Here is a 23,345-nt window from a genome sequence, read left to right as displayed (position 1 = left end):
CTCTTCCCCTTTTGGTCCAAGAAGCCTTTCCCATGATGCCAGGGCCAGGCTTATCCCCGGAGTCATGTCCCATGTTGCTAGGGAGATTTACACCCCTGGGAGTCATGTCCCATGTAGGGGGGGAAGGCAGTGAGTTCACCTGCTGAGTGGGCTTAGAGAGAGAGTCCACATCTGAAGAATAGAGAGGTTCTCTGGGGCTGATTATTAGGCATAATCATAAGTAGGTTTAGCTTCTCTTTATAGGAATGCATTTCATAAGGGCAAGCCCCAAGATTGAGGGTTTGGCCTATTGAATTGGTAGTCCCCATTGCTTGTGAGAATACCAGGGATTCCCCAGGAGAGGAAGTTTAATATTTACACATTTCCCCCCAGTCTCTCAAGGGGGACTTGCAAATACTTTTTTTATTCTCTGCCCAAATTACTCTGGGATGTATCTGTGATGACTATTAATTTACTGTATTGTCAAGGTCTCTAGATGACTGCCTCAGTTGCTGGTTCTGGTGATATGTTGTGCCAGGCACCTTCAGAATGCCTAAGTGATTCAAAACTACACCTCTCTGAAGTGAGCCAGTCTTGGTTTCTCTAAATGCAGTTATTAAAATAAATAAAGTGAGCATATATTAAATGAAAATTTTAGTACTGACTGGACACTATTATAATGGCCAAAATTAATTGAGAGTTGATGATTTCTGAGGTAGATACAATTATTATTTTGTTTTACAGTAAATTTAGGGAAAACTGAGGCAGCAAGAGGTCAGTTGATTTGCCCAGAGCCACCAGTTAGTAAGTGGTACATCCCGATTAGAACCCAGTATCCCTCACCTCGGAGTCTGGACCAGATAACTGAGGACTTATTGGGCCTCACGGCCTCCCGTCCACACAAGAGAGGACTCAAGAAGATACAGAAACATTAAGAACCCTTAGAAAACATGTGATTCCACAGCAGGAAGAAGGGAGAAGCAAACCTTGTGAACTGAAAAACTAGATGAGGAAGGCAAGAGAAATGGGGACTGGGAGAGGATAGACTAAGAGGAGACCGAGAGCAAGAAATGGAGAATACTCTGCTCTGGGAAACACACCTGGGCTGCAGGCTTGAGGGAGGAGCTGAGCCCATGTGATTTGAGGGATATTCCAGAACCCAGGGGTTTAGCTTAAACACACTGCTCCTGAAAGAGCAGCCAAAAAAGAGTTTTGCAGTTCTTCAACATGGAAATAGCAGGGCAGGTTTAGCTTACTTGGAGTGAGGTAGAGGTTGAATTCAAGAAGGAAGCCAGACTTACTGATGCACACGTATTTTCCAATAGCTACTTTGTGGAAATATATCGTCCAAAGCTAGACACTATAATTATTCAATGTACCTGTATTTATGGTTTCAATTAAAAACTTGTATTAAGCATCCACTGTATGAAAGACACTATGCTAAGGACTTCAAGGGATGCAATGTAAAACAGAGGTCTAAATTGTAGCAGGGTGTGTGTGTGGGTGTAGGGACAGGATCATTAACATTGACACAAGTGTGCAATTGCTATATTATAAAGTATAATAAGGTAAGTCTCATAAAGGAAATGCAAAAAGAAAAAATGCTCTAAGGTTTTAAAAAAATGTAGGGGCTCTGGTCAGTTGGAGAATGGGAAAAGCTTCTTGAGGGAGATCCTTGAAGGATAAACAGGATTTTCACAGATGATAGCGGTTGGATCCGTGCCGTATTACAGGGAACTTGGAAATAATTGTTTTAAGGTTGAATCTTCCCTTTGACTCTTGGTAGACTTTTACTGATGTGAGATATTTTTTCCTTGCAAAAGCGAAGAATTGGATAATCTCATCAAAATGAACAAAAGCTTGAATAGGTAAGATTTAAAAGCATCTATTTGGCTTTATTACTGAATTGCATAACACGACATGGCTTTTCTATATGTAAGCATGAAGACCCACATACTGGGCTAGTCAAAAGTGTCTTACAAATCTTTTTTAAATTAATTTTTTTATTGGAGAAGTTGTAGGTTTACAGAAATATCATGCATAAAATACAGAGTTCCCACATACCATCCTACTATTAACACCTTGCCTTAGTGTAGTATATTTATTATAATTAATGAAAGAACACTTTTATAATTGTTCTATTAACTATAGTCCATTGTTTACAATAGTATTCATTGTGTTGGACAGTATTGTGGGTTTTTTTTTTTTTTCATTTTTATTCTAGTAACATATATATGACCTAAAATTTCCCCTTTTAAGCACATTCACATATATAATTCAGTGCTGTAAATTATATTCACAATATTGTGCTACCATCACTGCTATCTATTACCAAAACTTCACCTTCAACCCAAATAGAAACTCTGAGTACCTTACAAATTTTGAAAAAATTTTATGGAAATCAGAAATATCTGATTGTTATTATGAATGGTTATTAAAGTCTAAAGATACTAACATTAAAGTGTCTTTGATTCTTTTACTATATTTGTTGATTAAGGCTATTATGTAAATAATCACATTTCTCTTAGTGAAATATTGTTCTAGTTTGCTAATGCTCTGGGATGCAAAACACCAGAAATGGATTGGCTTTTATAAAGGGGGTTTATTTGGTTATACAGTTACAGTCTTAAGGCCATAAAGTGTCCAAGGTAACACATCGACAATTGGGTACCTTCACTGGAGGATGGCCAATGGTGTCTGGAAAACCTCTGTTAGCTGGGAAGGCATGTGGCTGGTGTCTGTTCCAAAGTTCTGGTTTCAAAATGGCTTTCTCCCAGGACGTTCCTCTTTTGTCTGCAGTTCCTCAAAAATGTCACTCTTAGTTGCTCTTGGGTGTCTGTCTTCTCTTAGCTTCTCCGGAGCAAGAGTCTGCTTTCAAAGGCCATCTTCAAACTGTATCTCACCTGCAGCTACTCTCTCAGCTTCTGTGCATTCTTCAAAGTGTCTCTCTTGGCTGTAGCTCCTCTTCAAAATGTCACTGTCAGCTGCACTGAGTTCCTTCTGTTTGTCAGCTCATTTATATGGCTCCAGTGATTTAATTTAGACCCTTGCTGAATGGGTGGGGTAACACCTCCATGGAAATTATCCAATTAGAGTCATCATCCACAGTTGGGTGAGGCTCATTTCCGTGCAAACAATGTAATTCAAACATTCCAGCTTAATCCCCACTAATATGTCTGCCCCACAAGATTGCATCAAAGAATGTGGCTTTTTCTGGGGGACATAATACATTCAAACCGGCACAAATATGAATATACCAGTACAAAAATGTTGCTTGGTTTTATCACCAAATACTTTTGGTTTAGACCATCATAAACACCACATATTGTCTTAGTTAACATTATCCCTTATTTTGATTCATTTGTAATTGCATAATTTAAAATGTGATGAGAGAAAAATGAGTGGTTGTAGTCTATTTTAAAGCCATGTAAAATTTTAGTTATCTCTTTTTCACTTTGCATATTGACACACTAAATGGGCAGGTACCAAGGAGAAGGAAACAAATGTCAAATGAGTTGATTGATCTGAGATGTGATTTTCATACCCTATTGCTGACAATAATGATCTCTAATTGACTATTGACAAATCACTTAAATTTGCTGGTTTTTGGTTTCTGAATTTATGGAGAGAGGAGGATTTTAGACCACAAGTCACAGAGTCCACTTCTACTAAGGTCAGGCCAGTGCAAATGAGTGAAAGGGGCTGACTGTGAAACACAGGAGTGGGGGAACTGAGGCAAAATGGAGAGCAGACACCTCTCTAAAGTACCCAGCTACTTCTCAGCTCCAGCTGACAGTAGTCACATGGAAATTTGAACCTGGTGTTGTAGGACGTTTTCAGGAGATCCTAAAAACCCAGGTTTCTATGCATAATGGCCATCTTTGTAAACACTGGCTCATGATAAAAACAAAAATACTATATGAACCCAAACAGCACATCTGGGGACTGATTGGAGCTTGTAGACCACGAGTTCGTATCTTTAACTTTTATTTTCTCTAAGGTCCATTGCAATTTAAATTTTGAGTCTGTGAAAATGCCTGTTTGGAATGAAGCAATTTAAAAGATTGTAGCACACTTTTCCCAACCAGTTTCTATTTCCTGTCTTAGATACAAATCAGTCTATGTTTTTATTGAGTTATGTATCTGTTATTACTACTGATGAGGTTTTTATTCAATTCATTTAAAGATATCAAGGTCTTGATGGTCTCTTCAGAGCAAATCCTAAAGCAGAGCAAACAGAGAAAAGGTAAGTGCATCTGTCTCTAATCTGAAAATATCACCCAGATTGCTTGTCTTAATTCTTTTAGACATTAGCTGGAAGGGAATTTTATCCTCTGGCATGGAAATGTACTAGCAGATGGGGTAGTGCTTTCAGTATTGTACATTTAGTTCAGACATAATTGCCCAGAAAGATTTTGCCTCTTCCATTCAATAAGAGTAAGTGAGCAATTCATGAAGAATGTTTATTGTATCTGACCTTTCTAGATACCACACAATTTCATTTCAATATGCAGTCTTTTACTAGAATTTCTTTGTGTTTAAAGAGCCAAAAGCCTTGAAAATCTCATCTTTGTGAACACTCGGACAGACAGAGATGGCAAAGGGTAAGATTTTATTAAAACTTTTATTGACTGAGTCCTAGACTACACCCCATTTTCTGTGTGATACCTTCTGTTCAGAGCAAGGGCTAGCCATGCCAGGGAACAGGAGATGTGTTACTGTCTTGTCCTGGCTCTGGGTGACCCTGGGGAAGTCTCAGAACCTCTAGGGACCTCCGTTTCCTCATCCCATTAAATGAAGGCTATGACCTAGATGATATCCAAGTTCCTTTTTATAACTAAAAATGAAAGAACTCCAACTGGCCATGACAAGTAGTGGACAATGGGCTGGTTTTTTGAACTAAGTGTATTTACTGTAAGACATTTCGGTGCCAAGCACATAGCCCCTCACCACTGAAGTCTTTAGCATGTACTAAGACACTTTTCAATTGAATCTTGTTAGAGTCATTTCATACATATATATTTGATATACTGGTAAATATCTCAAGGTCAAGAGCCATGCTTTATTCATTTGGTATCATAAAAAGGATTAATGGTTCATAATTGAACTGCTAGCATTTGCAAGATTAACTGATGGTTCTAGACTGATACTGATATACTACAAAATTAACTTATGTTACTGATTTCATCTTTCTTGTTGAGAGAGACTTAAGTTAATGGTTTTATTTTTCATTTTGAAAGAAACCAAACTCTTGACAGTTTCATCAAAGAAAATCCCAGGATGGTCAAGAATGACAAAGGGTAAGGATTTATGAGATTGTCCACTATTATTTTCTCCCAGAATGGCTGTTTAGTCATTACATGTGCCTTTCTAAATATGATGAATATGATAATTATTTCTATTGTCATGGTTATCTTTAAAAACTATTTTTCTGTGCCAATCTGTGCATAGAATGCTATAACAGCTTTCCAAATCATTTTGACAGATGTGTTCTCTACCCTCTCTGACTTAGAACATTTAACAAAGTCTATATGATGAAAAGTGTTGGCAGTGACAATCATACCGACATTGAATACTTATTAACAACATACTATACTGTAAACATCCACATAGTATTGCAAGTGTTTTTTTTTTTTTTTCAAATGGAGAACAGATAAAGGGGGAAACAGTCAATTTTTTATGTGTGGTTATATAAGCTTTACAGGAAAAGATGGGGTTTTAGATATTTAAAAGATGGAGTTTGGAAAGTTCCACAAAAGTGGAGAAAAATAGGAAATTAGAATGATCATCACAAGTAAATCACTTTGTAGGCTAGAAAGTAGGAGAAAAGAGAAGTGATTTGTAATCTGGAATAACTTGCGAACAACTGGGGTTGGCTACAGGAAGGAGTTGGTCTTGTCAGTGTGGCAGGGAAAGAGCCTGTAGGATCTGAAGAAGGGGCTGTGATGTCAGCCATCTGATGGGTCAAGACTTATAACAGAAAATCTAATGTAATTGTTCTTTTCTTTCTTCTTTCCCCTCCATTCCTCCCTTCTTCCATCTTATTTTCTAAGAGCCTAAACTGTCAACCATTTTACCACGGTGAAATCAGGGGCAGATAAAAATGGCAAAGGGTAACATTTGATCAGTTGGGGGAATTTAGAGATTATCTTTCATATTCCCTAACAGACTTTTAGCATTGACATGTGAAAGATTTATTGGGCATAGTCAATATATGTTGAAGTACAAGAGTGATAATAGAATTTTTCCTACTTTTCCAAGGTTACTTCTGAGCCATGTAAATATCACCCTTAAGCCATTTAATGGGAGATGACTTTGTACAAAACTTCTAAGTGTTTAGATTGAAAATGTTGATTATTGAATTTCCACCCTGATGTGATTTTTATGCTTAAAGAAGAGATATCTCAATAAATCATTAAAATCACCCTCTTGCTAACCTGCACTTAAAGGACAAAGGAAACAAAAGCTGAGAACTGATGGGAACTTTTGCTTTTTAATTGAGTCAGTCATAACTGAGTAATGGTTGGGAACTTAATATCAGGATAATTGGTATATCTCTACCCATTCTGTGCAATGAGTAGAGCCAATTGAATTAAATATTTCAAAGAACCCCTGATCTTTTAGGTACTGATAACGTTACTACTGTTGCCAGAAATCTGCTATTGCCATAAGAAATTCTGAATATATCATTGAGCTGCTTTCTCTCTTTTTTTCTCAATGTGCAAAGAAACCAAGACTTCGGAACACTTATTAATCAAAGGACTCACAAAAATGAGAAAGGGTAAGTACAGCTCCTGCCTTAATGGCACTTTCTTTTTTCAGGTTAGTTTTTCACACCTTGTTAGAAATCAGAGTGGGCCTATCAGAGATAGTAGGAAAAGGAATATTATTGTTGTTTCCATAGGACCATATATATCAGTTGCATTTGAAATAAGTTCAGGAAAACCTGCCACATAAGTTCATATTTTCTTAAATAATTCATGAATTTCACATTTTTATTTAAATGAAGAAATTGAAAGGACAAAATAGCAAAGTAAGAGGCATGTCCCACTCTAATTTCATGGTTTAAATCAAATACTACTGCGGAAATTAATAAAGGTAAGCTAAGGATAGTTACATTAAAAGTCTTTCTGATCATTTGGCTCTGGAAACATCTGACACTACTTTCAGGGACATTTTTGTTTAAATACATTTTTAAAAAAATTGTATGTAACCTAACTGACATAAGGTTTTATTGTTTTTTCCAAAGAAGCCAAGATCTTGGAACTATTATTAAAGAGAACGACGTAACAGATAAAACCAGCAGAGGGTGAGAACTGCCTGGATGTTTTCTGAACCTTGGATATTTTCTTGTAGATTAATCATGTGGCCTTCTCAGTGAAATCAAGGGGTCACATCTTTAAGTCTGTGTTTTGTCTTCTGTCTCTGATCCCTGGTGCCAATGTTCTTTACTTTGTAGAGTCTTTCATATAGTCTATTGGAATTTCCATATAATACAACAAAATTCTGTAGATTACTTATATTATTTATAAGAAATTTTTATAATAAAAATGAATTTAAATCAGTATAATAATTTTCCACAAAGTGAAGACCTTGGTAATATTATCAACGTGAATCCCAATGGAAGTGAAAATACCCCTAGGTAAAACTCATTAATGTGTTTTACTCTGATTTCTGTAAGTGATGATCAGAAGATAAAATGCTTTGGATTTTTAGCTTTACAACCATATTTTATTAGCATGAGCTTGAACAATAAATATGGGTGAAATGACCTTCCATCTTGCCCCCAATAAGACCAGTTTTTTTGAAGAGTTGCCCCAATGTTTGATGGTGAATTGCCTTTTCTCCCAGGTTTTTGGCTTTGATTTATTCTTTATATTGTGTATATATGATATATATATTATTAAATTTGCCATTTTAACCGTTTTTAAGTGCCAAACTGGTGGCATTTACTATATTCACAGTACTGTGCAAACTTCATCACTATTTCCAAAATTTTTCATCACTCCAAACAGAAATTCTGTGCATATTAAACAACTACACACTTCCTTCTTCCTCCAGTCCCTGGTAACCTCGAATCTAGTTTCTGTCCCTATGAATTTGCCTATTCTAGATATTTCATATAGATGGAATAATACGATATTTCTCCCTTTGTGTCTGGCTTATTTCACTTAGCAAAAAAATTTTACAGTTCATCCATGTTGGAGCATGTTATCAGAACTTCGATCTGTGGTTCAATCTGTGGTTGAACAATATTCCATTGTATGTATAGACCTCCTGTTGTTTACCCATTCATCTGCTAATGAACACTTTTGTTGTTTCTACCTTTTGGCTATTGTGAATAATGCTGCTGTGAACATTTGGTATACAAGTATCTGAGTCCCTGTTTTCAATTCCTTCAGTTCTACTAGGAGTGGAATTGCTCAGTCAAAAGTTTCTGTTTAACTTCTTAAGGAGCCACCAAACTGTTTTCCATGGTGGCTACATCATTTTATAATCCCACCAGCAATGTATGAGGGTTCCAATTTCTCCACAATCCTCACTGACACTTGCTATTTTCCCTTTTAAAAAAATTTATAGCCAACCTAGTAGGTGTGAAGTGGTATCTTGTGGTGGTTTTGAGTTGCATTTCCCTAATGACTAATGATATTGAGCATCCTTTCTTATGCTTGTTGCCGATTTGTGTATTTTATTTGGAGAAATATCTATTCAAGTCTTTTGCCTATTTTTTAATTGGGTTGTTTGTCTTTTTTTTTGTTGAATTGTAGGATTTCTTTATATATTCTAAATAGTAAAACCTTAATAGACATATGATCTGCAAATATTTTCTCCCATTCTGTGGGTTCTCTTTTCACTCTCTTGATAGTGTCCTTTGTTGCACAAAATTTATCTGTTTTTCTTTTGTTACTTGTGTTTTTGGTGTCATATTTAATAAACCATTGCAAAATCCAAGGGCATTTAGATTTTTTCTGTTTTCTTCTGAGAGTTTTATAGTTTTAGGTCTTAAATTTGGGCCTTTGATCTGTTTTAAATTTTTTTTATATATGGCATAAGGTAAGGGTCCAATTTCATTATTTTGCATGTGGATATCCAGTTTTCCCAGCACCATTTGTTGACTTGGCATGCTTATCAAAAATCAATTGACCATAGATGTGAGGGTTGATTTTTTGGGTGCTCAGTTCTATTCCACTGAAAATAGGTCTATTTTCCTATCCTTATGACATTACCACATAGTTTTGATAACTGTAGCTCTGTAGTAAGTTTTGAAATTGAGAAGTGTGAGTGCTCTAATTCTGTTCTTTTTTTCAAGATTGTTTTGGCTATTCTGAGTCCCTTGAGTTCCATATGAATTTGGGGACACATTTTTCCATTTCTGCAAAAGATGCTGTTGGGATTTTGATAGGGATTGCAATGAATACATATATATATCTATACCTATCTATCTATCTATCTATCTATCTATCTATCTATCTATCTATCTATATGTCTATCTATATCTATAAAACTTTAGGTAGTATTTTCTTCTCAAACAATATTAAGTCTTCCAGTCCATGAATATGCCATGTCTTCCTACTTATTTAGGTCTTTAATTTTCAGCAACATTTTGTGGTTTTCAAAATACAAATCTTCAGTGTCCTTAATTAATTTTATTCCCAAGTATTTAATTGTTTTTGATGCTATTGTAAAGGGAATTGTTTTCTTAATTTCCTTTTTGGCTTGTTTGTTGCTAGTGTATAGAAATACGTATGATGCTTGCATGTTGATTTTGTATTCTGCATCCTTGCTGAATTCGTTTATTAGCTCTAACAGTTTGTTTATAGATTCTTTAGGGTTTTCTACATGTAAGATCATGTTATATGTGAATACAGATAGTTTTACTTCTTCCTTTCTGGAATTGAAGCCTTTTATTTCTTTTCCTTGCCAATTGCTCTGGCTAGAACTTCCAGTACTATGTTGAATAGAAGTGGTGAAATCGGGCATCGTTGTCTTGTTTCTGATCTTAAGGGAAAGTTTTCAGTCTTTCGTCATTGTGTATGATGTTAGCTGTGGGTTTTTCATATATGGCCTTTACTTTGTTGCAAAGTTCCCTTCTATTCCTAGTTTATTGAGTGTTTTTATTATGAAATAGTGTTGAATTTTGTCAAATTCTTTTTCTGCATTGAGATTATCATGTGTTTTTCCCACTTCATTTTTTTAATGTTATATATTATGTTGATTGGTTTTCTTATATAGAACCACAATTGCATTTCTGGGATGAATCCCACTTGGTCATGGCATATAATGATTTTAATATGCTGTTGGATTCAGCTTGCACGTGTTTGTTTAGGATTTTCATCTATATTCATAATGGAAATTGGTCTGTAATTTTCTTTTCTTGTGCTGTCGTTAACTGGTTTCAGTATCTGTAAAATATTAGTCTCATAGAATGAGTTAGGAAGGGTTTCCTCCTCTTCAGTTTTTGGAAGAGTTTGAGAAGGATTGGAATTAATTCATCTTTAAATTTTCTTGGAATGCACCTGTGAAGACATCTGGTAATAGGCTTCTTTGTTGAGAGATTTTTGATTACGGATTCAATCTCTTTACTTGTTGGGCTCAGATTTTTTTCTTTCACTAACCCTTGTATTTTATTTTATTTTATTTTCTTGCTTTTTAATGCATTTAAAAAATTTTGAACTTTAACATATATACTTAACAGTGCTAACATTTATAGTACGATTTAACAAGTAGTTAAGAGAGCAAATTTCAAAGAATGTTATGGGTTACAGTTCCACAGTAATTTGTTTTTAAGAATGAGCTTCTCAATTGAATTTCTTGTGTCCAAAGAAAGCACAATCTTGAGAACATTTTCAAAGTGAACTCCAAAATGAAAAAGATAGCCAGGAGTGAGGCTTGAATAAAACTCTTGTCAACTTCTTTAAGGATAGTGATCTCAGAAGGCAGTCCAGAGAAGAGGTCACCAGTTTCTCTTCCATTTAGAGTCATGTGGTCTTGGCAGCAGTACCCAGTCAAGATACTTCTGCCATCCCCTACGCCCCTTTTGTGTTCAGATTATGTCCTTTTTTTGGCATTACTCAATTCATTTTTTAATGGGGTGGCCTGTGTCCTCTGAGACATGAGTCTTTAATTTTCTACCATGTAAGGTACCTTTTCTTGCTCGTTAACTCACCATAATATTCTGTGGGAAAAATGATATTTAAAAAGATTTGGAGGGTGGTGGTTGAATTTATATAAAGAAAGCATTATTCTTATTATCGAAAAGCAAAAGGCAATTATATCTGATTTTTTGAGTAGAAATTTATAATCTGTCCATATTTTAACCTATATTATTTCAGTACTGTCCATTTGGGGTATTCTACCCAGGGATGCCTGAAGGCAAAGTTGATTTTGTTAAATAACAAGTTTCACATATACTTATGTGTTATAAAACACAACAGAAAATCACATTTATTTAGAGAACTTGTATATTTATCACTTCTTAGTTTTCCAATCATTGTTCACTTGATTAGTGTTTTAGTCTAATGATATTCATTAAAACTCATTTTCTTATTTAAAGAAAACAAGAACTCATTGGGCTTATAAAAGTGAATCCCAATGCATATAAATATATCAAGAGTTGAGGTAAGACATTTAGAGCTTTTTTCCCACATTGGCATTTATAAGCACATTAGAATGTTGAGTGCTCGTATTCAATAGAGTAAAATGAAATTCAAATCAAAAATTGGGCTTTTTCTTTTCCCCAAACATATACACACATTAAGCAATTCTATACAAATGATACACCGAAATGGTCTCTTGCATTTTATTCTTGGGTGAAGTTTGCTATCAGGTAGATTTTGAGTAACTAAATGGGAATTTGGCCTGACTTTTTCTACTGAGCTAAATTATTTATTTCTTTTATGTATGGAGAGTGTCTGTATGTGCATATGCTTAAGCAGTGTGTATAGGGAAATGTGTGTTGTGTGTTTGTATGTAACAAACAGTATATTTGTGTATAATGTGTTTGTGTATATAGTATGGTGTGTGTTTAGAGATAAAGAGCTTAACTGAGTGTACTTTGTTAAAACAGTTCCCTCACCCATGAACTGTTAAGTAAGTCTGGAGCGCTTATGTCCTCTTGCTTTTTATTTTTTAAGAAGCAGATGGAATATGTTTGAAACTGAGCTTGTTGGCATGTTGCTGAAAATAATGTACCAAATAATCATCCCATGTGGTTTCCTTTGAACTCCTTTCCATTCAGTTAATTCAGTACATGATATTATTCATTGATTCTAAAATATGTCACTAGTGCCTGTGGGCCCAGAAAGTGGAGCAAGGCCTCAGCTAGCTGAGAAGTGTGGTGTGCACACTGTCAAGCTGCCCTGCTGTGGACAGTATGGCACAGAAGGAGGAACAGAGACCAAATAAATTAGAAACTTGCACAGTTTTGCAACCAACAGACAAAACTATATCATTGTTTCCATTGGCATTGATTTCCTTGGCTCTCTGGGTGGTTTAGTGAGGTAACCTGAGGTAGAGCTTGAGAGCAGAAAGTCAGAAAGACCTGGGTTCAAATTCTGGCTCTCACACTTATTAGTTCTGTCCCTTAGGGCAAGTTACTTACCCCTTCTGTGCCTCAATTTACTCATCTACAAAATGAAGTTCATGAAACTGTCATTCCTGACACATGGTAGATATAAGTAATTATTAGCAATAACAAAGATTTAGGTAGATTTTTCTTTATGATTTAGATAGTGTTTAAATATTTGATTTACATTGACTCTTCAGGAAAAATCCATGTTTTTCTTTCCAATGTTTATTAAAGAGACTATTTCAAATTGTGATGTATTGCTCTTCACATGTTGGTGTGTGTATGTGTGTGTCTGCCAGTGAATGCACATATGTGTGTACATGCATGCATGTTTGTCTGCATATGTGTATTTATATGTGTGTATGCTTGTGGGTACGTGCCTTATTGTGTATATGAATGCATATCTGCATGGGATGTGTGTCTGCATACATGCATGAGTGTGAGTGCTTACATGTGTGCATAAGCTTATGTATTCATGAGTGTATTTTTAAGTACGTGTATGCTTTTGTGTGTGTGAATGTATGTGTGTATAAATGTGTTTTTGCTCAAATGTGTTACAGGATGTGTATGTGTGTGTTTGTGTGTTCATGAACATCTGTGTCTATATGTGTATGCCTAGGTGTGTGAGTGCATATGTACATGAATGTGTGTGCCTGTGTGCATGCATGTGTACTGTGCCTGTATGGTTACACATATTGCATACACGTGCATGTGTGCATAACTGTATATGTAATATGTGTAGACATGTATGTATCTGAGTTCAAAAATACATGTGTACCTCTGTGCATGTGTGTGAGAGTATAGTATGTGTGTATGTGTGTGTGTCTACACATATGTTTGTGCTTCTTTGGGGACTTTTGAGGACAGTAGTTGAACATTTTCTTTTTCTACACTTAATTAAGCCCTGTAGATCTTTTAAACAAAAAATTAGATTTTGCTCCCTCCCTTATTAAGACCTTTCATTGTTCTTCCATTTCAGGTAGAGTAAAATTCCAACACTTGACTGTGGCCTTTTATTTGCTCAATAAAGTCCAACCACAATGATTTTTTTCTGTTCCAAGTTCATTCCTGCCTTCAGGCTTTTAGAAGTGCTCTTCCCACTTCCTGGAATGCTGTGCCCCATATTGTCACCTTCCCAAAGAGGTTGTTCCTGATCACTGAATATAATCAAGTCACTACCAACCAACTTCAGGACCATAGGCATTCTTTTTCATTTTCTTCACCGTATATATTATTATCTGGAATTGTGGCATTCATTTATATGTTTAATTATAAACTGCCTTCCTCTCCCCATCTCCAACTTAGAATGCAAGCCTCATGCGGCTAAGGCCGTGTCTCCATTCACCTTTATTCCAGCAATTGGGACAGATGAGTCCATAGTGGGATTTCCATAAACATTTGTGGATTGAAAGAATACGTAAATACGGAAGTTACAGACACTATTAGGCATTACTGCACACAAACTCAAAATAGAATAAAGTCATCAGATTATTACATTAATTAGCACACTCTTCTTCATTGACTTTATGTACTTTGAAGTTTAAATAATCTTATACGATATGGTTTATTTAATATGTTTAAAGAGATCAAAGTCTTGACAATATAAGCAAAGCAAACTTCACAACCAACACAAAGATTACAAGGCAGGAGTTAAAATGCCTACTCTTCTAATATTTTTCTGATTCCAACCTGGAAAGAAAATCCTGAGAATTCAGTATTCAAATCCCGTATGTTTTATTTAGGCAAAAATTAACAAAGGGTAATCTTGGGTAGAGTGGTTGTTCCTGTTAGGTTAATTGTTCCATTATTTACATGAAAAAAGATCCAAATTTTTAACTGCTTCTCTTAGCCTGGATTTACATAGTCACAGACATCTGGATACAAATAAACTTTAGTCAACATCTGGTTGCTTCCAAATATCTGGATCCTTGACATTGTATAGATGCAGACTCAGAGATTTTGTGATACTATCTTAGTAGGGTCACAGTGTTTGGAGAAATGGGGTGTAAAAGCACCTTCCTGTGGATTTTCTTCTCCCATGTGGCATCCTCTGTAGATCACAGGAGTGTTTATTGGTGCTGTGTATGTGGAAAACACATGGAGATGCAATAAGAAAAGCAGAATTCCATTAAGATCAGAAACAGAAGTACACTAAAGGATAACAATAAAATCTTGACATGTTTCCAGTGACTCTAGTGGAGTTTTCTATTACAGTAAATACATCTTACATTTCAGAACTTTTTGAACTCTATAGGTTTTAATCTTCCTATTGTTTGTTGCCAACACAACTGGCCAAAATTTGTAGTTTCAAAACACAGTTATAAGTGCCAGAAGCAGATGCCAGGTGGCATACCATGGATTTTAACAAACTGGTATAATTATCGTAATCCAATTTTATGATTAAAAAAACCTGTTAATGAATGTCAGTTTTATGAGAGACAGATTTTTTCAAAGCTGAATTTAAAGTCCCACAACATGTTGGTAATAAGAGGATATATACCTTCTGGAACATGGCATGAGACATGTAGATAGGTTATTTCAAAAATGTTTTGTGCACCCGACAAAGGCTAAGAACATAGCCTTAAATGAATCAAAACAGAGGCAGAATCCTAGCCCAGTAGTGGACTAATGGTTTCAAGATTAAAATGTTGTCTTACTGTGTCTCAATGAGTTTCAGAGATGTGTGAATCCCTACATGCTTCTGTACTGTCATCTTTAACAATCTTCAACACTTTGGCATGATCTCAATGAGTTTTTATAGTGATTTTAAGTTTTACTGAATAGTTTGATCTACCTGATGTTAATCTACCATTAACTTCATCATTTCTTCAATGTTTTGAAGGGGCCAGAGCCTTGACAGTCTCATCAAAGTGACCCCTGAAATAAACAGAAGTAACCAAGGGTAAGTAAGGGTTATTATGTCTTCTCTTTCTTCCTTCCCCCTTCCTATCAATTCTTTCCTTCCCCTTTCTCTGTGTCACTCATCAGAGAAGATGTGTCAAAAAAACCTTTGGATTGGAATCAGCAAGTCTAAACTCCATTACCTACCAGCTGGGTGCCTTGAGAAAGTCTTCTGACCATTCCAAGCTGCAGCTTCTTTGGTTATAAAATGAGGAGCATAATGTCTGTTCCACCTTTATCTTTTGATTGTTGTAAGGATTAAGTAAAATCATGGATAAAAAAATCTCTTTTTAAAAATGTACTACAAATGCAAATTATTGACAGAATATAGTTGCATTAGATGGAATACTTAAGAGAGGCCAGGTAAGAGTTTTGGCAGATTATAACATTGGCAGATTATAATATTGAATTGACTACTTCTTTATTGAAAGTCAATAAGAAACTGAGTCAGTTTATCAATGACTTATATGGAGGTCACAATTTTTATTCTTTAAATTAAGACCACACACTGGTATTTATTTCTCTCAGAACTTAAAAACAAAACCCGTCTTGCATATGTGTATTTCTTAAACTTAACAAGCCATTAATTTAGTTAGATTTTTACTTGTCATGTTTTTGTTTCCTTTTTTTTTAAAGCTCCAAAGACCTTGATGAGCTCATCAAAGTGAACCCAAGAACAGACAAAAGTGTCCAAGGGTAAGATTTGATATGTGTCTCTTTTTCATTTCATGCCAACTAATGCATAAAAGTATCATTGAATCACCGTTTCAGCTTGGTGATGCCAAACATTGTAATAGTTCAAGGAAAGCCATATAACCTCGACAACTTACATCCAAAATGTTAAAGATTTCAGTTAATTAATTTCTCATATAATGGAGGTGCCCAGTGATTAATTAGGTCCACAGCTGTTTTCTGGAATGAACAGGATGTTTTTATTTGTTTATTTTAAGCAGAAGTGATGGCACAGTAGAGGGGAACGAAAAACAGGCTTGAGCTGATTCTGGCTTCAGTGTCCTCAGACTAGTTATTTAGCTTGTCTGTAAAATGAGGAAATTAGACAAGGTGCTCTCAAGTCACTTCCAGCACTGCTCCAGTTAGAATGAGACAGTTGATGTAGTGGTTATGCACATGTCCTCCAGGGCTAGATTGCCTAGGTTTAATTTCCAGCCCTGCCATTACTAGCAACACGGGGAAATTATTTGATCTTTCTGTTTTGGTTTTTCCTTCTGTAAAATTGGGATGATAATTCTTCCTAAGTCATAGGATTTTTGTGATAAACTCATGTAGATCCCTCAGAATACTCCTTGGCACACCATGTATTTTCTAAAAACATTAGCTATTGTTCATTATCAGTGCAGTTATAGTTAGGTCCAAGTACATATGTATGTAGTCACCACTGAAAAATTTCAGCCCTTTAAGATGATTTCTGTCTTGCTAAATATTTTATACAATATAATATTGTTATAACAAAATTGTTTCATTTTTAAATAAATATTTGTAAATCTACCATGAATCTGATCATTTCTTCCATGTTTTAAAGGGGCCAAAGTCCTGACAACCTCATCAAAGTGGCTTCTGAAACAAACAGAACTAAACAAGGGTGAGGTTTATGGAACTCTTTATCTCTTCCTTTTACCTATTCAACTTAAAAAATTTGAAGAAATGTATTGATCCACCATGGAGGTAGCCAATGATGGAATCCAAGACTAACTGCTCTGACATCAGAAACTTGCTTTGAGCTCCCTTACCATGGGCTTAAGTAGAGGAGAAATAATTCCTTAACATACAGGAATGATCCCTTCCTTCCTTGCCTCTTCCAGCTTTTGGTGGCTTCTGGCCTTCCTTGACTTGTGGCAGCATAATTCCAATCTCTGCCTCTGTCTTCACGTGGCCTTCTTCCTTCTCTTGTAAGGACTACTGTCCTTGGCTGTGGGGCCTACCATAAATCCAGGCTGATCTCAGCTTGAGATCCTTAACTTAAATACATCTGCAAAGACCCTTATTCCAGACAAAGTCACATTCTGAGGTTTGGGGTGGACGTATCTTTTGGCAGCCACTATTCAGTCCACCACAGCATTCTATGGAAAGGTGTTCATGTGAAGGAAACGTTTTTCTTTTCTTCTCACTCCATTATTTATTCCCTCCTTTCTTATTCTCTGCAACCCAAATAATTTCCAAAGTTGAGAAGTCACTTTTAAAAATTATAGTCAATGTATTGAAATAATAAGCAATGCACAGAATGACATTTGTCTTTTATAGAGAGAGAATTTTCTCTAAGGTATGTCATGTTCAGTAAGCAATCAGACATAAAAGCATGAAGCTAAAAACATAAACTGTTACACTAGTTTGAACCTGTGATGGGATGGAAAATACTGAGGCATAGGTCTTCTTTTGACATATTTCCTATTTTACTTTGCATATAGATACTCTTTCTACTTTTATAGTATACAGCTACCATGTATAGTTTTATTAGACTAGATCAGGAGTCAGTAAACTATTTTTTAATGGACTAGAAAATAAATAGTTCAGGCCTTGGGGGTCAAACCATCTCTCTTTCTACTGCTCTGCATGCTGCAAAAGCAGCTGTGTAGGCAACATGTTGTAAATGAATGGGTATGGCTATGTTCCAATAAAACTTTATTTATAAAAATAGGTGACAAGATAGATTTGGCTTAAGGGTCGTGGTTTTGCTGACCCCCAGGCTAGATAGTATTTAAGTAATTCTGTTTTGAGATTGACATGCAAGAAACAAGAATAAAACTAAATTAAATTCTCATATATATAGTTGTAGAAGAAATTAATTGATCGTAACCTTTTTTATGCAGCTAAACAGCGAATTCAAATAACGATGCAGTCTTAATTAGCAACTCTCAATTGATTCAATATTAAGGTAGAAAAAATGTACAAATTGTTACTGCTTTTAGTTGACTTTATCAGCTATTGAAGTTTACAATTTTTTTAGGAACCAAGACCAAGGCAATCCTATCAAAGTGATCCCTTCATCAAACAAAAGGTAAATTGAAGACTCCTGAGCAAGTATCCAATTTATGACAACAAATAAGATTAATTATTTTACAAAGGACATTTTGAAAGGAGAAAAATAAGAAAATGAGAACACATTGATTTGTTGACCGGTAATAATATTGGATAGATTTTTCTTTTATTATGATTTCCATTTATTTGATTATAATATTGTTGAAAATGATAATATTGAAGCTAATTATGTATAATTACTACTTGAGAGATTCATTTCAACACAATAATAGCATAAGTGGATTATAACTGTATATTTATAGATAATAAATTGTAAGTTGATATAACCGAATAAACCAAAGAATATTGGTTTTCTACTCTCTCACAAACCCAAGGATTAAATCTTAAACAACTTTTGAAAAAATTGGCAACAGATAACATTCTCATACATGATTAGAATATTTTTGTATAATATTGAATTTATTTCTGTCTTCTTGAAACTTAAGACTCATTATACACTGAAGCAGCAGTTAAGGAAAGCATAGCAGAGAAACTCCAAGATAGTTGTAAGCTATCGCTCATAAAATTATTTTGAAGATAATATTGGTAAAAGCATTGTGCAGGGTAAGGAATTATGAACATGAGAGAGAGGCAGGGTGTTGCCGGAGAAAGAATGTGGGGTTTGGAACCCAGTTTCTGAGGTTTTGGTCCTGGTTCACCCTCAGCCAATTCTTATCTTCGTGGTCCATGAGGGCTTAACCATTCTGAAGCTCAGTTTCTTTACTTATAAGGGGGAGGGGTGGTAATATCTACCTTATGAGTTGTTGTGGGGCCATAAAGGTAAATAATGCATATAAAGTAGAAACATAGGAAACATTACTTTTTACTTTAGAATCCCACTGAATGATTCAAAAGAGTTCAAATAAAAATCAATCATCAAACTTGCTGAGTTCCTACTGAATTTGATCTTTTATTTTGTTTTAGCAGTGGACAAGGTCTTGATGAACTTATTAATGTAAACCCCAAAGCTGTCAAAAATGTTGCTAGGTAAGAGAAGGATGTTATTTATTCATTTTGCTTTGTTTCTCCTTAACTGATCACAGTGTGAACATAAATGACTTATAATCTAATTATCTCATAGGTAAATTGAAAACATCTTAAAAATCATCACAATTTCTATATTTCCCCAGAAACTTAGATATCTAACTATGTGTCTAGACCAAGAAAGAGAGGGAGCAGAAAGGAATGCATGGCAGTGCCTTCACTTCTCCCAGCTTCTCGTAAACAGCTGAAGGGAGTTATTGGGAAACTGGGAAGTAGGAATGTTCCAACTCCATGCATTGTTTATGTTTTGTTTTTATGGTATTGATGTTAATGCTTTTGTCTCTGGGATTTATTAAATTTATCAGGGATAGTTCATTTAAAAAAAAAGATCCAGACACTGCATTTGACTCATCATGAGCAATATCCTCCACCTCATCTTGGTAGATCGTGTTTTCTGGTAGCAAGTGGAAACAGAGTGAGGTTTGTTATTCCTTAAATCATTTGCTCCTTCCAGCAAGATTATGGACAAAAATGTGATAATTCTTTAACGGTATTTGTCAGATAGTGAAACTCACTTTTTGTCCCTGGTTATATGAAGATTTTTGTATCATTACAAATTACTGTTTATATACCTTAAGAATGTTTTCATGATTTCTCTTTTTAAGTTTTGTTGGCACATATAAAAATCATAACGTTTTAGGGAAATAAGGAAGGACCCTTAGAGAACACTCAGCTCAGTAGTTTAAGTACATTTCAAAAACACTGTTCCAGTAGAGCCTACTCATTTTACAGAAAAAGAAATTAAGACACAGAAAGGTTAAGTGATATGACCAGGATCACAGAGAAAATTAAAGGAAGACTGATAGAGGTCCTGTGATCTCTTAGGCAGTGAATAATTACTGAGCACCTACTGGGTTCACAGCTTACAACTAGATATCATTAATTGCACATTAGGTATAATTATAGGCAGTGAACACCAAAAAGAGAATTCAGTAGACATATTCAGTCTTATTAACAGCAGGCAATTATCATAGATTAAAGCTAATTATATACTAGGGGGCACAGAGATGTTACTACTCCAAGACAATAATAGGTTGTCAATTTAAAATATTACATTTTGGAACATTCATGCATTGCTTCCTGAATATAGAATGTATTGTCAGTGAGTTGCATTTAAAAGAAAAAGACACATTGAATAGCTAATTTAATAAACATGACAAGTGGCAACTTTCATATTCGTAGATTCCTAGACGTAGAAGATCTTAAAAATGGGGTTAGATCCTTGAGGATTATCCAATCCAATCTCTTCATTTTAAAGATGAGAATACTGAGTCAGAGGCAAAAGTCTCATAGTCTTCCGTAAGATCTTCTAACTCCCAACCCAACTCCTGGTCTTTGCACCACAGCACACAGACTTTGATCTTAAAATAATGAAAGTTAACTAAGCACCTCACAAAGTAGCAGAGGTTTTAAAGCTGTTATTGTAGCCATTGCCATGGGATGGCCAGGAGGTGTCCTTTAGACTCTCATAGGCCACTTGAAGGGTTGCTATATAGATAGTGATACCAGAAATTTGCAAATGACTGCAAAGTCAGTTTTTTAGTCATCATAGAGGAAAGAAAAGTCACAATATTGATGGATTGCTACAACTCTCTTGCCAAGCCTTATGTTGAGAATAATTCCAGTTTTAGTGTTTGTTTTCATAAAAAAAAATCGAAATCCTCAGTCAGTGGACATGGTTTTTAAAAATGACGAGGACATTAGAATCAGTTTGTAACTTCATAGTGTTAAAACATTCAAGTGTGAAAAATAGTTTGCTCTGTAACACTTAGCCAGCGTTCCCTTGTACATAGACTGTGGCAAAAATGTGCAGGAGACCTGAGTAATTTTTCTTTTGGTCCAACATCATTCATCCTCCCCTACATTGATTAGAAAACTCATTTCAAGGCTATTCTGTGCCAAACAAATATGTTTCGTACTAAATGATAAGACAGCCATTCCTTTCTTCCTATTTCCAATGACTTTAAACCTTTAGCATCTTTAACCCAAGCTGCTTTAATTTTTTTCCATTTAAAGCAACCAAAGTCTTGATAAACTCATTGAAGTGAATCCTGAAACTCTCAAAAACAACCAAAGGTAATAAAAACTATGTATTTGTTATGGTGAGGAAAAATATTGTTTTATTATTATTTCAATCCAATTTATAACCTTAATGAATTTACCAAAATAATTTCATAATTAATCTGCTCTCTTTTTTATTTTTCTACTTAAAGAAACCAAGATCTCGATAATCTCATCAAGAGAATTCTGCAGTAATCAGAAGCAATCAGAGGTAATCAAGAAAAGTAGCCATGTCACACAGACATTCATCTGTCTGTTTGCCCCAGATGGAGTAGATTTATAATATTGTGTTAATGAACTAGCACCAACCAAAAAGTCCTATCACTAATCTGAATTTTTTTCCTCTCTTTTAAACAGCCAGACTTGGACAATCTTATTGTAGTGAAACCTTCATTTCTCAGAAACCACTAAGCCGTAAGCAACCTTGCTTGACTATCTTGACATATCATGGTTCTAGATTAAGAATTTTGTTTTTCTCTTTCTTTTTCTTTTTCTCTTCCTCCCCCCTCCCCTGCTCCTTCATTTACAAAAAAGCTTTGTTAGTTTTCTTTAGTGTTTCAATGAGGACAAATTTATAACCCTTGTATCTCCAGACAACAAGCAAAACATGTTGCACTCTTCTGGAATCAACTGTGCTATTTTGGAATCAGTTCTGTGCTTCTTATTTGCATTAAAATGACTTCATGTTTGTTGTCCATAAAAAATAGAGTTTCAGATCTGAAATGGAAAATGAGTAAAATTAAGTACTAAGAAAAAATATTTTGGAAAAGTTGAATCAAACTGGTAGTTTAGATGGTAAGCGGTTTAAATGGATGCCTACAGAGCATTGGAAAAGCGTCTTCAAAATCCCAGGTCCACAGTGAATGTGGGCTCAGAAAATACTACAGCAAATTTTAACCTTGAATTTCCATTTTTATTTCGGCGAATATATTAAAATTAACTATCTTTGTGATATTTTTTCACCTAAAGGACTTTATTAATAGATGAAATGTACCAGAATGTATTGTGAGTCCAAATTGCTTTGCTGGCCTGGATTTTTATTCTATTAAATATATTGCTGCAAATCATAGTTCCAGTATTCTGAGATGAAGAAAGAAAATTAACATATTTGGGAAGTACTTTAAAAGCACTAGGAGAAAGAGGACAGTTTGATTACATTCATGGGCCTAGCTTTTCTGTCTCCTCGCTTGTTTTCTACACTCGTGTTTTCTTTTGCATTTTCTGTTTGTATGTTTTTATCACTGGAGTGTAAGGGTCCTTGAAGCAGGAAGGCACCAAGGTGATTGAACAGCAATTTCTATTTAGAGAATAGCATTTATTGAGCATCTTTTGTGTGACTGGCAATTAATCCTCACAGCAACCTCATGAGAAATATATTCATACACACCATTTTATAGAGATGGAAAGTATAGCTCAAAGGTCAGGGATTTAGGTCCTTCTAACATTACTGCCTAGAGGAAAAACAAAAGATCTGTGGATAACTCAGCTCAGACTCTCCTCCTCTTTCCATCCTTCACACTCCCTACAGCTCCTTTCTCTCTACTCCACCCCCCTACACTCACAGTAAAAGGATTACAACCAGATATTCTAGAGAATTTATTCTAGAGAAGTATTGTTAAAATGACCAGGAGGAGAGAAAGCACTTGTCATGTGGGGATTTCCCAAAAGCTGAAATTACAGTGGACTTTTGGTATGGACTCTGCCATGATAATAGTATGGAAATATCTTTGTCAAATAGAAACATTTCTTTTATAGTGGT

At 35.2% G+C, this 23,345-nt stretch overlaps 1 protein-coding gene across 7 annotated transcripts in view; it reads left to right on the top strand.

Annotated features, from left to right (window-relative positions):
- Positions 1-23,345, top strand: part of SCEL (sciellin) — a 121,790-nt gene that overhangs the window by 60,241 nt on the left and 38,204 nt on the right. For 5 of the 7 annotated variants that reach the window (XM_037799963.1, XM_037799962.1, XM_037799967.1 and 2 more), the window contains 14 exons: positions 1,803-1,847; positions 4,166-4,225; positions 4,524-4,583; positions 5,220-5,279; positions 6,707-6,760; positions 7,229-7,288; positions 15,390-15,449; positions 16,085-16,144; positions 16,989-17,048; positions 18,411-18,461; positions 19,406-19,468; positions 21,542-21,601; positions 21,739-21,797; positions 21,944-22,000. In XM_037799963.1, the coding sequence (XP_037655891.1) occupies positions 1,803-1,847; positions 4,166-4,225; positions 4,524-4,583; positions 5,220-5,279; positions 6,707-6,760; positions 7,229-7,288; positions 15,390-15,449; positions 16,085-16,144; positions 16,989-17,048; positions 18,411-18,461; positions 19,406-19,468; positions 21,542-21,601; positions 21,739-21,781 (736 nt within the window). In that variant the 3' untranslated portion in view covers positions 21,782-21,797; positions 21,944-22,000. The remainder of the gene's footprint in view (positions 1-1,802; positions 1,848-4,165; positions 4,226-4,523; positions 4,584-5,219; positions 5,280-6,706; positions 6,761-7,228; positions 7,289-15,389; positions 15,450-16,084; positions 16,145-16,988; positions 17,049-18,410; positions 18,462-19,405; positions 19,469-21,541; positions 21,602-21,738; positions 21,798-21,943; positions 22,001-23,345) is intronic. The other 2 variants (XM_037799964.1, XM_037799966.1) reach the window with 2 other exon arrangements.

This window comes from Choloepus didactylus, chromosome 12 (genome assembly GCF_015220235.1).
Source record: "Choloepus didactylus isolate mChoDid1 chromosome 12, mChoDid1.pri, whole genome shotgun sequence".
Taxonomy (NCBI): domain Eukaryota; kingdom Metazoa; phylum Chordata; class Mammalia; order Pilosa; family Megalonychidae; genus Choloepus; species Choloepus didactylus.
This window is presented reverse-complemented; position numbering and strand designations above follow the sequence as displayed.